This window comes from Schistocerca americana, chromosome 4 (assembly GCF_021461395.2).
Source record: "Schistocerca americana isolate TAMUIC-IGC-003095 chromosome 4, iqSchAmer2.1, whole genome shotgun sequence".
NCBI lineage: Eukaryota > Metazoa > Arthropoda > Insecta > Orthoptera > Acrididae > Schistocerca > Schistocerca americana.
Genome location: NC_060122.1, coordinates 564729558 through 564746322, shown reverse-complemented (window position 1 = coordinate 564746322; position 16765 = coordinate 564729558). Strand labels below are relative to the sequence as shown.

Below are 16765 nucleotides of genomic sequence, written 5' to 3'. Positions count from 1 at the left end.
CTTCCTTTTGCTATCTTATACTGTCAAACCAGACTGATCAACAAGTGGTTGGATGGAAGCCTTAGACATGCCAAGCGATTTTACATAGGACCAGGATTTTTCTGGGTTTTCTGGCAGATCTTTAGTTATGGTATGATGGTGGTAGCTGTTGTATGCTTTGCATATATGTCTTTTCACAGATACAGAAGTGTCTACTAATCTCTGCTTGTGTCTTCTTTTGTACTGAGAGTGTGACAGCCTTTAATTCCTCAGCATTTTCCAGATTTCATCACTAATTCATGGCAGGTCTTTTCCTCCTTAATCCGCTTACTAGGCACATACTCGTCCACAGCATGATTTACAATTGTTTAAACTTTGCCCACAATTGCTCTATGTCTTGGAACTAAATGATTGCATATTTTCAACAAAAGGTATGACTTAAGGACTCATCACTGTAGGCTTCCTGCATCATTTGGTGTGGCTCTCTCTGCTGTCTCAAAATCTGCAAACTGTGCAGTTCAACATTCTACTCAATACACCACTGAACAATAACTAACAGACATACAACAATGAAACTTCTGGCAGTTACATGTTAAACATAGGCACGAGAAGGAATGCCAGCTACATTTTGCTCCAACACACCAATGGCATGAAATTATGAATGTTCCACAATTATTTGCACAGACCTCATATAAGAATGTATTGATGCTTACTTTGTCATTTCAGTTTTATATTTCTGGATCTGAAGATATCCACTAACAACTGAAAACAGTCTTACTATATCACAGCTGTGTCTGTAACAAGCAATCAGTTACAGGATAAAAGTGATCTTACAGGAAATTAAATCTGAGAAAAGAGGCAGAAATGCAAGAAAATTTACATTTTATATATCTTTTGACACAGAAGATGGCAAAATGTTAAAGTGTTTTTACAAGTTGGGTTTGACTGTAAAGATTTAGGTGAAACACTGATTTCTAGACCTACAACATCAGAGTTTGAAGAAAATAAGGTCTTAAAAATTGATGATGATTAAAGAATACAAATAAATGATTTTGCACTCATAGAATCTGCAGGAAAAGAACAGAGTCCTATTTGTTGGCAAAAGTAAGATTATAACCATTCAAGCAAAGAAAGAAAGCTTATTGAAAACTTCTATCTGAAAAGGACAATATTTGCTATATGACAGAAAATGCAGACCAAGCAGACAAATGTTTCTCAAATGCTACACTGGGTCCCAATAAGGGAAAACCAGTGACCCAGCTTCAAATTTCTAACCACTTTACAAATGAGTTAATGTATTAACTTGGCAGTAAGTATGTAAAACCATTATGAGTGATGATGTAGAGCCCTAATCATGCTGGTTTTGTTAAGATTTTTATTATTTTCCCATAGAATAATGAAAAGTCTAAACCAAAACTGATAACGCAAAAATGTTATAACTGCTTTAGGTTGTTCATGTAGGATATGTTTGGCAAATAGTGTATGGATCAAACTGTTTATTTTAAGTTTTAACCCAGGAAAAGAATGTGCTTTGAATAAAGTTAGTGGTACAGAAGTAATAAATTAAAATGTCATGTATGTATGATCATCAGAAATGAAGTAGGTGATTAAGTTTTTTCCTTTCATTACTTTGCTAGGGTGTCAGTGAGAAAAAATTTCAAATATATTTGAAATTGTGTGTATGGTATGTTCAGAGTCATTAAGTGCTCTCGTGCTCAAACATTTTATAAGCATAGTCTGGCTAATTTCTATGCCATGAATTATTTTGTTACATATTTCTTTAAGATTATACATCATAAAAAGTTGATTGTGACAGCTTGCTAAGAAATGTACAAAATTAAATTTTTGCTGGCATTGGGAACCACTAGACAGACAACATGCATCTGAGGTTGGGTGACCATTTTAGCCCCTTATTAATGTAGATATTTTACTGTCCTATGTATTGTGATATATAAGGTGCATTTTTGAACATCTGTTAGTACTGCATGAAATTCACACTATGTTGTCAAATGTACTTCTCAAAAGTGTATGCCAACCATATCCTTGTTCAAAGACACTCATTCTGTAATTTAATTATGTAGGTATAGAAGTTATATTTTTGAGAAGTTTTGCAGCCTTATGAATCCTGTGTGCAGTGTTTCAGTGCTTTTCGCAGTGAATTGTGAGCTACAGCTACATATCCTGTAAATGTAGGCAGCAATATCTTTCAGTGAATCATTTCCCCATATTTCAGCAGTAGTCATGCTTTTTCACCTGTTTTTTTGCTAAATTAGTGTTTGAAATTTTACATTTGTGATATAGACTTTGTCCTCATGTATTCAGTTGCAGATTGTATCGAATTTAGTATCACTCTTCAATGGTAGTGTATTCTTTTTTTATTTTATTTTTTTATTTATTTTTATTTTTATTTTTTTTTATTTTTTTATTTTTTTTAGTGCATGGCCACTGTTTCAGACACTGTTATACTAGTCTATTACTGGGTATAGCCTTGACAAATGCTTGAGACATAAAATTAGTTACAGAGAATAAGTAAATTATATCCCTGGGCATTCTGGAATTACTCACAACAACTACTATCCTGAAAGTTGATTATTTCTTTAACTTCTTCTAGAGTTGGAGGTTCACTATCTGGATTGTATGTGCTCATTTCTGTCATAATTTCTTCCATAGGGGGGTCCGTGTTGAGCAGTTTTTCAAAGTACTTTGCCAGAATGTCACAATTGTTTTTCGTATTGGTTTCTAGGGTTCCATCCAGTCTTCTGAAGCACAAGTTGAGTGGTTGATATCCAGTCATATTTTCTCTGAATGTTCTGTAGAAGTTTCTTGTATTGTTCTTCATGAAGTCCAATTCAATCTCTGTCAGTCGCCATTTGTCATACTGTCGTTTTTCACTGTGAATGATTTTGCTTGATTGCTTCTGTGTTTTCAAGAAGTTCATCCAATTCTCTTGGGATTTATGGCTACTAAATTTTTTCCATGCACTGATTCGTTGGTCAATAGCTTGGTCACATGTGTGGTTCCACCAACGGTGTTTCCATATGTGTGGTGCTTTTGCTAGTTTCACGGCCTCTCGGATTCTTCGTGAAAGTTGTGTCCAGTCTGTCGTTCTCTCCATTTTAATTTTGTGTAATATTTGTGTCTGGTTTAAAGTAACATATTCTGGATCTGGTCTAAGAATTTTGTTCTTATGGAGCTTTTTCTTGGGCAAAAGACGAATCCTGATCCGTAGTAGGTGGTGGTCTGAGTTGAAGTAGCCTTTACGGGTGTCTATTTTCAAAATTTCTTTTTGTGAGTCTTTCTGGACTATTACATGGCCGATTTGTAGTTCTTGCTTTCTGCTGGGGAATTTCCATGTGGTAAGTTTTTGTGTTGGTTTCTTGAAATGGCGAGGTCGTGGCTTTTGCAAAAGTCTATCAGATGTTTTCCATTTTTGTTGGTGTCCTTGTGTGGAGTATGTTTTCCTGTGATATGTCTGTATATCTTTTCTTTTATGAGTTTAGCGTTGAAGTCTCCCAGTATTATTTTGACTCTATGTGCAGGAATTTTTCTGATAGTTTCTTCCATTGTCGTCCAGAAGTCATCAATTTCGTCCGGGTTTTTCCTGTTGCAGTCATTAGTTGGTGCATGTGCATTGATTATTGTGTAGGATTTATTGGCTGATTTCACTGTAATGGTGCTGATGCTTTTGTTTGGTGACGAAAAGTCGATTATGCTGTCCATGATGGACCTGTGTACTGCAAATCCTGTGCCAAAAAGCATTAGGTTTTTCAGTTGTCTCGATGGTTTTCCTTTGTATATTCCGAAATTCTCTGTGTTGAAATGGTCTTCGTCTGTGGATCGTGTTTCTTGCAGTGCACATATTTTGATTTGAAATTTTTCGAGACTGTCTGTCAGTTGTTTCATCTTTCCTGTCTTCATCAGTGTGTTCACATTGAGTGTGCCAATGTAGTGTTTGCGTTTGGTCTTGAGGGAGTTTGAGAAGCTCCGATTCTTCTCATGATGTCCATGAGCCCCCAGAATCCAATGCTCATGACGATCTCAGTCTATTGACTGGGGCCTGGGGTAATGAGATTTTTCTTGTTGTACCATCATGATGTTTAGTAGTTGGATGTATGGCATGCTGCCATATATATATATATATATATATATATATATATATATATATATATATATATATATATATATATATATATATATATATATATATATATATATATGAAAACTCTGGCAAAGCCGGTCCCAAGCCCAGTTGAAAAAGGAGGAGGGGGAGGAGTAACACCACGTTAAAACACCTTGGTTCACCTGGTCCGGATGATAGTACCTCGTGAGGGTCCCTTGCCAGGGAAATGGTGAAGACCTCAATGGCAGTGAAGGTGGAGATGAAGATCATCAGGATGGTGGAACTGGCAGAAGAAGCAGGCTTTTGTATAAAAGTACCAGACTGTAGCGTCTGTTCCCTCAGTGGGAGGATACAAAAGGCCTCTGTCCCACATGTTAGTGGCGGCCTCACTAATAATTCTAAGCTAAATGCTTGAATTTTTATCATTGAAAGGTTCAACTACCTTTCCCCAAACCAAACTTTAACCTAAGACATGATGGTAAATTTCAAAAGGAAAACTACTCCAGGAAGTAACCAATCTTCCATCGCTATTCATGGCGGTGCAACTAGGCCTTTGGATTCTGGAGAGCCTAGAACACCATGTAAGGAAGAGTTGGTGCTTCCTAGTACTTCTTCAAAGATAAGACCCAAGAAAAAACATCTACTGGGGACTCTGAATATCAACACACTTATGAAAGTTGGAAAACTAAAACACCTAACGGACACTCTCAATCAATGCAACATGCTTACGTTACTGTTCAAGAAACAAGGTATCTGGATGAAAATGCATTTGAATCAGGTGGATACAGGATCTACAAAGGAAAACCAGCCATTAAAAATTCCAAGAATACAACTATATTAGGGACCACATTTATGGTCAAACAGCAACTTACGGAATCAATAACTAATTTTATCTCCCCATCAGAATGAATTTCATTTCTGATGTTCAAGTCAGGCAATAAACATTACACTGTTATAAATGCACATGCACCTATTAACCAACATAACAGAACAAATGTTGACAAATTGGAGGATTTTTGGGAAATGGTAGAACACAAAACATCCATATTACCAAAAGAACATATAAAAATTTTAGTGGGAGACATAAATGCACAAGTTGGCAAAGAAATAAAATTTAAATCAGTAGTTGGAGATTATCCAGCACATGCAAGAACCAACAGAAATTTTTGTAGATAGAGATTTTTGTAGACAGTTTAATCTATAACTAATGTCAACATGTTTCAGGAAACTTGCAAGAAAGAAAAAAACGTGGGTATCACCTAATCCAAATCAAGGTGAATATCAGTTGGACCAGGTGGCAATAATGACTTGCAACTACAAGGAAATCTTGGTTGTCAGATTGAGAAAGAGCTTAAACATAGACTCAGACCATTATCTGACAGAAATAAAGACCATGTTCCAACCAAACAAACCTAAACCAAAACCAAGAAGATTTCCAAGAGTAAACACTAAATTTCTCATGCAAAATCAGGACAAATTCTGTCATATACTAAACACAAGAAAAATGGATGATTAGGAAGAAATTAAAGAAACAATGCTAGAGTCAGTTAAAGAAGTGGGACAGCCACGAAGAATACCAAAACACAGATGGTGGAATGAGCTGTGTGATGAAGTAATTGACAATCAACTAAAGGCATGGAAAAAATGGAACAGTAATAAGAAACACAAATACTGGGAAGAGTTCAAAGAAGAAAGGTAAAAGACAGCAAAAATCATCAGATCAGTGAAAAGAAAATATGACAAAGGCAGATTAGAATAAATGGATTCATACTTTAAAAGGAACAACACTAGAGACTTCTATAAGACTTTCAGAGAAGTTTTAACAGGATTCCGGTCTCCAAGTTTACATTTTAAAGATAAAAATGGAAAAATGGTTTTAAGCAATAAAGAGAACTGCCAAATTTTAGCTGAATACTTTGAAAATCTATTATGTTGTGAGGATCCTAATGACAGGTTACAGTTTCAAAAACCACTACATGAAAATCCACCATCAGAACCACCTACAGCAGAAGAAATAGAAAAGATTATCAAAGCATTGAAGAATAACAAAGCACCAGGTGAGGATGGAATAGTAGCAGAAATGTGGAAACTAGGGGGCTTATCCGCAAGGCAGAAAATTCACAAAGTAATTAAAGCCATTGGGGCAAAAGGAATCATACCCAGTGACTGGAAACAAGCATTGATCCACCCTCTCCACAAAAAGGAGATAAAACATATACCAACAACTACAGGGGCATATCCTTGTTACCAGTGACATACAAAATACTTTCTAAAGCACTTTTAAATAGAATAGAGGAACAAGCAGGACCTAATATAGGAGATTATCAAGCAGGATCTAGAAAAGGTAGATCATGTGCAGAACAAATTCTTAATTTACAAACAATTCTGAGAGTGAGAGCTATGCAAAATAAAAATACAGTAGTTACTTTCGTAGACTTCAAGAAGGCCTATGACTCAGTTGACAGACGAACACTATTCCAGATACTTTATGAATCAGGGATAGAGGAAAACAGCAGAAGACTTGTTGAACAAATGCTCACAGATGCAGCATCAAGAATTAAGTTTCAAGGCGAAATTTCTGAACCATTCAAAATCAAAACAGGATTTCAACAAGGAGACGGACTGTCCCCAATTCTCTTTAACTTGGTTTTAGATAAAATAGTAAAACATGGGAAAGCACATTAAAAAACAGAGGCACAAAGGGTATGAGTATGGGCCAAGAAAAGAACAAATTTGAAGTGAAATGTTTAGCCAATGCAGATGATATGGCATTCATAACTGAAAACGAGACAGACACAACAGTTATGCTTGATCTGTTACATGAGATTGCTGAAAAGACTGGGCTAAAAATATCCTATGAAAAAACCGAGTACATAGAACACAAACGTAATACAGAAAAGTTTATGAAAACAAAGTATGGAAAAATTAAGAGAGGTGATAGATTCAAATACCTGGGGGAGTGGATTCAAGCCAATGGACTGGATAACACAACAAATAAAGAAAGAATAAAAAAGTTAGAATTTGCATATAAATTAACACAAAACTTCTACAATAAGAAATCAATATCCATACAAGCAAAGATGAAACATTATAATTCAGTTATTAGGACACAAGCAATGTATGGATCAGAGTGCCTAACATTGAATAAGAAAGGTGAATTAAGAGAACTAGAAAAAAGAGAGAAAAAAATACTAAGAAAAATTCTAGGTCCTGAAAAAAAAAACAAGGAAAATAGGTGGGTTAAAAGGAGAAATGAAGACCTACACAAAAATACAGAAAAGATCACAGATACAATGAGGAAGAGATGGCTAAAATTTTATGGACATTTAAAACGAATGGAAGAGACACGGATTACAAAGAAAATTTTTAATTATGTTAGTAAGCTGAAAAAAAAAAAACTGTAGGGTAGATAGAAGCAGTAAAGAAAGATGCCAACAAAATAGGTGTTACAGAAGAAATAATTCGTGACAGGAATCACTTTAGGCTACTTATAGGGAACACAAACTATGAAGAAGATGAGCCAAAACCTCGACCCAAGAGAGTGTGGAGAGATGAGCAGAGATGAGCAGTTGGCAAGAAAATGAAGAGGTACTGGGAAGAACGGACTTACCAAATGGAAAAGCGCTGGTAGATAGACACAATAAAAAATACTCAAACACACACACAAATATCAAGCTTTCGCAACCCATGGTTGCTTCTCAGGAAAGAGGGAACCAAAGGGAAAGATGAAAGGATGTGGGTTTTAAGGGAGAGGGTAAGGAGTCATTCCAATCCCGGGACCGGAAAGAGTTACCTTAGAGGAGAAAAGGGACAGGTATACACTCGCACACACACACACATATCCATCCGCACATATACAGACACAAGCAGACATATGTATTTCTTTCTATATATATAAACCTCATCACTAAGTTGGAAAAGTTAGTGTTACCAAACCCACACCACCAGATCATCTGGAAACGACTTTAAATTGTACCATCATAGATAGGGCTATGCAATCTGCAATGAAGACAGATTGAAACTAAGGGACTGGGCAGACTTGACCAACTGCCATTTAGTATATGATGCTAAAGATCAAGGCTCCTTCTAGTCAAGGACTAGGGGCACAACAACATCACCTGATCTGTGCTTTGTGACAAAATCAACACAAAGTATAGTCTTAACTCGATTCCCAAAGAGCCAACACTGTGTAATCAACTCATGACTATGGCTCTAATTACCCATTGTAAGAAGAAAAGCTTTTAAGAACTGGAAATTCAGGAAAACCCCAGAGACACCTATTTTCATAGAATGTTGGAAAGACAGTAAGAAGAATAGTTCTGATACCAAACAACTGCATACAATTTATGAAACTGATGCTTTAATATTGCTATGAGGAATGTGACCCCCTTGGTGGATTAAAGAATGCACAGCCCTTCTGAAAGAGTGTAATAGAACTGAAAGCCACGAATGCAAAGAAAAATTAATCAATCTTCTGGATGAAGAATGACAGAAAAGATGGCATGAGACTATGGAAAATAGCCATGAATGCAAAGAAAAATTAATCAATCTTCTGGATGAAGAATGACAGAAAAGATGGCATGAGACTATGGAAAATATTGATTTCACATACTCAAGCCACAGAAGTTGGGGACTCCTAAGGAAGATAAGAGAAACCACTCATCAACCCAGGTAAATGGGCAAAGTAACTCTAAACCATGATAGTTCTAGCACACTTAAGTCCTCAAAAATACTTGTGACTACAGAGAAAAACAAAATAATGATGGAGAACATGAAAGAAGCAATGAATGACTGCGAGGATGAGACTATGCTGGCTTGTAAAATAACAGATAGAGAAATCGAAAATTCACTAAAACACACCAAAAATGGAAAAGCAGCTGGCATATAAGAACTACTCCCTGAATTCTTGAAGAATATTCATGAGGATGCAGTGAAGTGGCTAGCCGAATTGTTTGCAATGATCATAAATGTGGGTATGATTTCAAAACTATTAAAAAAATCTAGAATTATTGCTCTCCATAGGCCTGGAAAAACTGAAGACCATCCAAAAGCCTCCAGCTCAGTTTCACAGTTGTGCACTACTTAAAAACTATTTGTGAGAGTACTAATGGGCAAAATAGACCAATTATCAACCAGATACTACCATAATACAGGCAGGGTTCAGAAAGAACAGAAGCTACTGTGACCAAGTCCTAGCCATCATGACCAATCTAGAGTGAGGTTTTCAAAATAATTTGTAGATTAGAGTGGTGCTGTTTGACCTCACATCTACCTGTGACACAGTCTGGATTCAAGGTCTTATCTACAAGTTAATGAAGTCTCTTAAATGCAAGAAACTTGGGAAACCTCTAAAAAACATGCTAAGAAAACAGAAATTTGTAGTAGAACTAAATGGGAGAGTAAGCAAACACAGGGTTTTGAAAAATGGAACAATGCAAGGATCAGCACTGGCACCAGTTCTCATCAGTCCACTCATATCTGATATCCCAGTTTAAAATTAAATATGTCTCCTAATGCCAATGACCTTGCAATAGCAGTATAAGTGAAGTATTTTGAGAAATTAGAAGAATTAATTAAAACTCGTATGGAAACCCTTGAAAAATACTATAGTGAGTGGCATTTAATCATCAACCCAAATGTAGGTACAGTGATGCACATAGAAAATAGGGAAGTAGACAAAGAACTAACACTAAATGTAATGGGCCATGCAAGACATGAGAGAATCACTAAATACCTGGGAATAAAACTGAACCATATATTAACATATACATACCACTTGGAAGATGTAGGCTATGAAATGAAAACAAGAAATAATATAATAGGGATGCGAGCAAGAACAACCTCAGCTCAATGGGGACATTACGCACTTCAGCACTGGCTCTTGTATGTAGTGTTGGTTTGTACTGTGCCCCAGTGTGGGCCAGGAGCTTCAGTGCAAAAAAGGTTGGCATCCAGTTCCATGAAGCTATAATGATAATCTCAGTAACACTGTGGCAAATCATTATTCCCTGGCTTCCAGTCCTAGCACATACTGAAACTCCACACATACATGACAAGCAGGAGCTCACTGGATAACTACATCAGTCTGAGACAATCATATTCTACTTATCCATCAATATTTTCCTACTGGTCATTAGGTGTAGTATTATTTTTTGGGGTCTTAGACTGCTGAGCTTTTATATTACAGATTTTCACAAAGAGAAACCTACAATTCCTTGAGTGAAACTCATTTTCGCATCAGTGCAAGACTGGACACAGATCTATTTATTTATTTAGTCCAAGAATGATCTCGTACACCTGATATGGGACAAGGGTAAACATGATTAATTTACTATTAAACTACCAATAGTCATTGTGACCACATGGTCAAAACAATCAAAGTGCATAAAAATATAAATTAACATACTACTACATTGCTGTTACATCTGATAGCACGCACACACACACTCACACACACACACACACACACACACACACACACACAAGGTTCATCGAACCACCTTCACAATTCTCTATTATTCCAATCTCATATAGTGTGCAGAAAGAACAAATATCTATATCTTTCCGTATGAGCTTTGATTTCCATTATTTTATCATGGTGATCATTTCTCCCCATCGCGGTTGGAATCAACAAAATATTTTTGCATTTGGAGGAGAAATTTGGTGATTGGAATTTCGTGAGAAGATTCTTCCACAATGAAAAACGTTTTTGTTTTAATGATGTCCATCCCAAATCCTGTATCAATTCAATAACATCCTCTCCCCTATTTCACAATAATACACAACATGCTGCCCTTCTCGGAACTTTTTTAATGTACTCTGTCAATTCTATCTGGTAAGGATCCTCTACAGCGCAGCAGTATTCTAAAAGAGAACAAAGAAGCATAGTGTAGGCAGTCTCCTTAGGAGACCTGTTACATTTTCTAAGTGTTCTGCCAATAAAATACAGTCTTTGGTTAGCCTTCCCCACAATATTTTCCATGCATCCTTCTAATTTAATTTGTTCATAATTGTAATTCCTAGGTATTTAGATGAATTTATGGCTTTTAGATTTGACTGATTTATCATGTAACTGAAGTTCAACAGATTCCTTTCAGCACTCATTTGGATGACCTCACACTTTTCATCATTTAGGGTCAATTGCCAACTTTCGCACTTTGCTAGTCGATAAATAACAGTGTCATCAGCAAACAACCTAAGATGGCTGCTCAGATTGTCTTCCAAATCATTTATATAGATCAGGAACAGTAAAGGGCCTATAACACTACCTTTGGGAATGCCAGAAATAACTTCTGTTTTACTTGATGACTTTCCATCAATTACTATAAATTGTGACCTCTCTGACAGGAAATCATGAATCCAGTCATGTAACTGAAATGATATTCCATAAGCACATAATTTCACTACAAGCCACTTCCAGAAATCCAGAAATATGGAATCAAACATCAGCTGAAGAACCGAAACATATGCCAACAGGCAATTTGTAATACAATTTTGGTATTTACTGTTACTTTTCTCTGTTAGAAAGACCATTTATAGCTTTCAGTGTAGTACTAATCTATAAATTTCAACAAGAAAAATAGCAACTTTTTGTTCATAATTATAACAATAAATAAATAAAACGATGAAAATTCCAGATAGGAGGATCACCAATTTAGGAAAGGAGAGATTGCTACTTACCATAGAAATGACAAGGTGAGTTACAGTCAGGCAACATGAAAAGACCCTTACGCACAAGCTTTTGGCTACACCCTTCACCAGAAAAAGAAGGAGAAATACACACCATCCACTCACACAAGCAAGCACACCCTATGCACACATGACCACCAGCACTGGCAGTTCTGACCCAAGCTGCATGTGTGCATGAGGTGTGCATGTTGTGTGAATGAATTATGTGTGTTTCTATTTCTTTTTACAGTGATTGCTGTAGCACAGAGCTTATGTGAAAGTGTCTTTTAATTGTGCTCATCTGTAACTTAATGTCTCATTTTACAGCAAGTAGCAATCTATCTTTTCCTACATTGACTATAAATAAATAAATAGAACAGAAAGAGAGAGAAATTAATTGGTTGATATATAGCTAAAACATACAAAACAACTGACCTTGAATTTACCTGTTACATTCTGGTTCTAAGGAAGCTCAAATCAGACAGTGACTTGGAAAGTTTACAATGAAAACTACACATATATTCTCTCCTCTCTGTACATTCCCAATAGAAAAGTTATGACTACAGAATGTTCATTTGTTTCTAGAAGCTTAACACTAATTGTCAGAATTTCAGATTTGCATCAATTTTATATGTTTACACTGATGATAATATTTCAGGAGAGCATAGCTGAAAGTATTTACCTGTCTTCATCCCATTAGTTTTTATTAGAAGAGTCGTTTGTGCTTGTTCATAATTATTTAAGGTCTGTGATGCCTCAATTACGATGCTATATTCGGTGTTCCCTTTGTCTTCCTAAAACAGCATGAAAATTCAATACACATTTCATTTCTACATGTCACAAATGTCTTATAATTGATTAGAGTTAATTATAAGTATGCATCTTAAATTGCATGTTTAGCCAAAAGTCATTCATTATGTTCCACAAATTTCATTATGAAGCAGAATGTCCAGAGATGTAAAATTATATATCACAAAGTGCAGCAGCTGTTAGATATTACTTCTGCAGTTTACACTGATGATTAATCATTAGAAAATTGTCTGATTATACTTAAAAAATGTAGCTTCTAATTCAACAAAGAAATCCTTTTCACTTCTCATTAATAGATCACCGACAATTTTGTTCAATGCAATTCATGATGTGTACATGAAAAATTACATCACCTCATTACCAAATTGTAGTAAGTCTTGCACCACTCAACTCATTAATTAAGATAATTGCTATACATAACATTGATTCATATTTGCTGCTATCCAACATTGAGATCATGGTTTCGATTTATTTCAATAAAAACTTGAATTATCCTGTCCTCTTTCTCTTACAACCCTGATGTAGCTTATTGTTGTCTTCCCAACATCTGAAATTAATATCGTGCAACCTGCAAATCTTCTCATCTCATTTATTTGACATTCATTGAAATAATCCCTCACTCTCAATGAGGTATTATAAATACCATCCTCAGCATTGGGAAGATCTACTTCATCAAAGAGAGTGGCAGTAGAGTGCAATAGTTGTGCTTATTTTTCCATAGTGCAAGCAGCATTAGAATAGCTGAGTGCTATAAATGGCAGCAGTAACATTATGAATAGGATACATTACTGGACTGTGGTCAAAGTTTTGAAGGTGGGAAGGTTGTTTTAGAAGTGCTAAGAGTCTTCTAGTTTTAGTCTCCATATCTCCAATAGATTCATTCCCCCTCAGATTGGGTGTTAAGCGACAGATTTGTAAGATAGAGAAAATAATGTTCAAGTTTAAGTATAATAGAAGTCAGAGCATTAAAAAGGCCAAGAAGGCTTGTCATCTTGAGAGTAGTCATCAAACTGTATGTAATGTTTAGTACGGAACTCCCTGGATAGTGAATAAAAAGTAAGTAGGATTTTATGTAGCTGACATTCAATGCTCTGAAATGTCACACGTTATTAAAGTTCTTTGGGGTGAGACTTTATAAAGAATACCTTACTGTTTGGATTGTTTTAACTTCAGTTGCATGTTTAAGGATGAAATCTGATGCTTGTGTGAGAAAGCTCCTCACACTAACATGGAGATTTTATCTCATTTTGAATGGTGTTCCCCAGCCCTAAATGAAATGTTCAGTCAAACATGTAAGTGTAGATCTTTAGCTGTTACACAAGGAAATGTGGTGGTAAGTGGGGTGATTAATACATCACCTCTGACATGGCCATGCAACACATGGCATGGTGAGCATCTGAATATTTCTATTAAGAGGTCAATTGCTAAGTTGATTTCCAGGGGCATTCTGTTTAGCCAAGCATTGTCCTTAAAATCCCTGTGACTACCAACATTCGCACTAGTGCTTGTTATCGGTAAATATTTCTGAAACACAGCGTTTCTACAATTCGTGGAGGAACAAATAACATCATTTCAACTGCATAAAAGATGAAAATCAAAATACATTTTGACCTTTTCAGCAAATCATAACAGACTTGTTAAATAAAAGAATGTTGGACTTATCACATCACTTCAAGGAATGCAAAACTAAAAAACTGTTTTTACGGATCTGTTGTGCTTAACAGAACATAATTTGTAAGAAATGGAGATTAAATTCATATATGCAAATGGATACATGTTAGTATCATATTACTGAAGGCATAATATAGTGAAAGGGAGAATGGCTCCATATGAAAAAAGTGTAATAATGAGCAAAGCTGTATATTTAAGAGAGAACAACATTGAACAGCACTTTGAGTGATGTGCTTCAGTAACAGACTTGGATACATGTAAGAAAGTCACTCTGACAGTTTACAGATCCCCTGCAGGAAATGTTTCAAAATGTTGTTAGTCAATTACAAAGGTTACTAACACATTTTTGGAAAAATGATAAGGAAGTCGGTGTCCCAGATAGTACCAAGTGAATGCTACTAGGGTCACTAAGAGCCTGTATGGGGTGGTTTTCCACAGTATTGTTCCCAACAAGAAATCAATTAATTATTCACTCAGTAATCCAACTGTCTTTCTGGAAATAAATGTGAACCTCAATAAATAATATTTCAGACCATGAAAGTTAAATTGTACCAAAAATAATTCTCATAAATCAGGTTTAGCTGAAAATTGAAAACAATAGTTTCATGAAATTTTCTAGATAAATAATGGAAAGAAATTTTTGAAGGACACACACTGGATGAGGTATTTACTTATGTTTGGTAACAGAAACTTCTGGGAGAATGTGAATAATGGAGTAATGGTAACATCTCACAGAGTCATCAAGAGGTACATATACAAGGCTGAAAACTGTACTAGCTTTTGGAAAAATCCCATTTTCAGCTAACACACACACACACACACACACACACACACACACACAACACTGTTTAGCTCACTCTACCAGATGAATACACAGCTGGTACACTGTAGCTGTACAGCGAGAATGCACTGATGCAGAGAGCAAGTATTTTGCTGAAGAAAAGGTTCTATAACATAATAGTGATCACACGTAAAGCTTCACCATGTGAGCAACTTGGATTCTTTATACCAGCAACAATGCATCAGAACTTTGCAGAGCTGGTATGTTCTTCTGCATACATTTTATTCCAGCTGACCCTCACCTCTTTACCAGTAGCTGCTTTATGGTAACCAAACCTCTCTGTCATATTTTGCATTATCTTTCATTTAGCTCTTTTGCTGCAAATTTCTACTTAATCTACGTTTAAAATTTTTGCATTATTAATTTTTCTATTCTGTCCTTGTTGATGACCTGTTCACTAACATATCCTTTTCTTCTAAGTATTGAAATTTTTGTCTCTTATGCGCAACTTTTTTGATTTTCTCTTTTATCATCTTCTTCTTACTGTATCTCTTATTATTCCAACATATTTGTGTTTGTTGCAAGATGAAAGAACCACTCATTCTGACAGAGTATTTTTTTGGTGGTGTTTGTATAAATTACCTACCTTCAGAAGGTGAAATGTCAAACCTGCTAACAGACAGATAAAAAATACAAGACACTATAGTTTGTGTATACTTGTTGGCAATAGTAATATTTACTCTTCTGTAGCTAAGTTCTAGTCAGCAATTCTGTTAAAAATTTTATAGTTTTCTGGAGTGAACTGTGTGCATGTGTGTATTTTTATATTCATTTTTCTGTTCCAGCTTCTTTAATCATCATTCACTCATTCACTCATCATGTTCTGTAGACTTCATCAGGGATGTGAATCAAGTCAAAGTATACATTAAGCAAAAGATGTTAAATCATAGAAATTAACCTGTGTATTGTATTAACAGTAAACTATCAATATACTGCTTTATACTATGACAGTTATGATAGCTATATTTAATCACGTACAATAGAAAGAAAGCAGCAGCTATGAAAAAGTATGCTCCCTCCTCAGTTATACTGCATAACTACTGTTTATCTCCAGTTTTTAGTTTAACACTTACTTGATTACAATGATATTTTTCAAAGAATATATTTGGCTGCATCTGCTAATACTCAGTCCTGTTTACCTGTCATGCACCTTTACAATGATAATTGCTATTCCTATGGAGCTAACACAGCCATACAATGGCTGCAATTAGATATTCAGATAATTTGTAGAAAGAGTGGCTATTGGAATATGTATTTAACTGCCTTTTGAACTTGGGGTTCCGAACTTATATTTTTATATTAAGTGGGTAGGAGCTTGTTGAGTCCTTTACACTGTAAAATTTTGTGTTGTCAGCAAGGAGGTAAAGTCTACATGAAAGTTATATTTGTCTCTTGTTTTGTGATGGCGCAGATCACAGTTTTGCATGATATTGCCTCCTATCATCAGTAACAAAAAACATAAAAGAGAAATTATGTGGGGAGTTGTGAATAAGAATTCAAACCTACTTAACCCTTATGTAATTGCATGATATTATGATACACAAACAATGTGACAGGTGTGTTGGACATTGAACTACTAAATATACAGATGTGAGTTAGTAATTCCTACTTGCTGCCTTCTACTCACTGCAATAATAGTTATTCTTCTGTGGAATAGAAAGAGTTGTGAAGGAAAA

At 35.5% G+C, this 16765-nt stretch overlaps 1 protein-coding gene across 1 annotated transcript in view; it reads right to left on the bottom strand.

Moving 5' to 3' along the window:
- The window catches only part of LOC124614041 (integrin alpha-4-like), a 560480-nt gene that overhangs the window by 212440 nt on the left and 331275 nt on the right, over positions 1–16765 (bottom strand). Inside the window, exon 14 of the mRNA XM_047142871.1 lies at positions 12450–12561. Coding sequence (XP_046998827.1) covers positions 12450–12561 — 112 coding nt within the window. The remainder of the gene's footprint in view (positions 1–12449; positions 12562–16765) is intronic.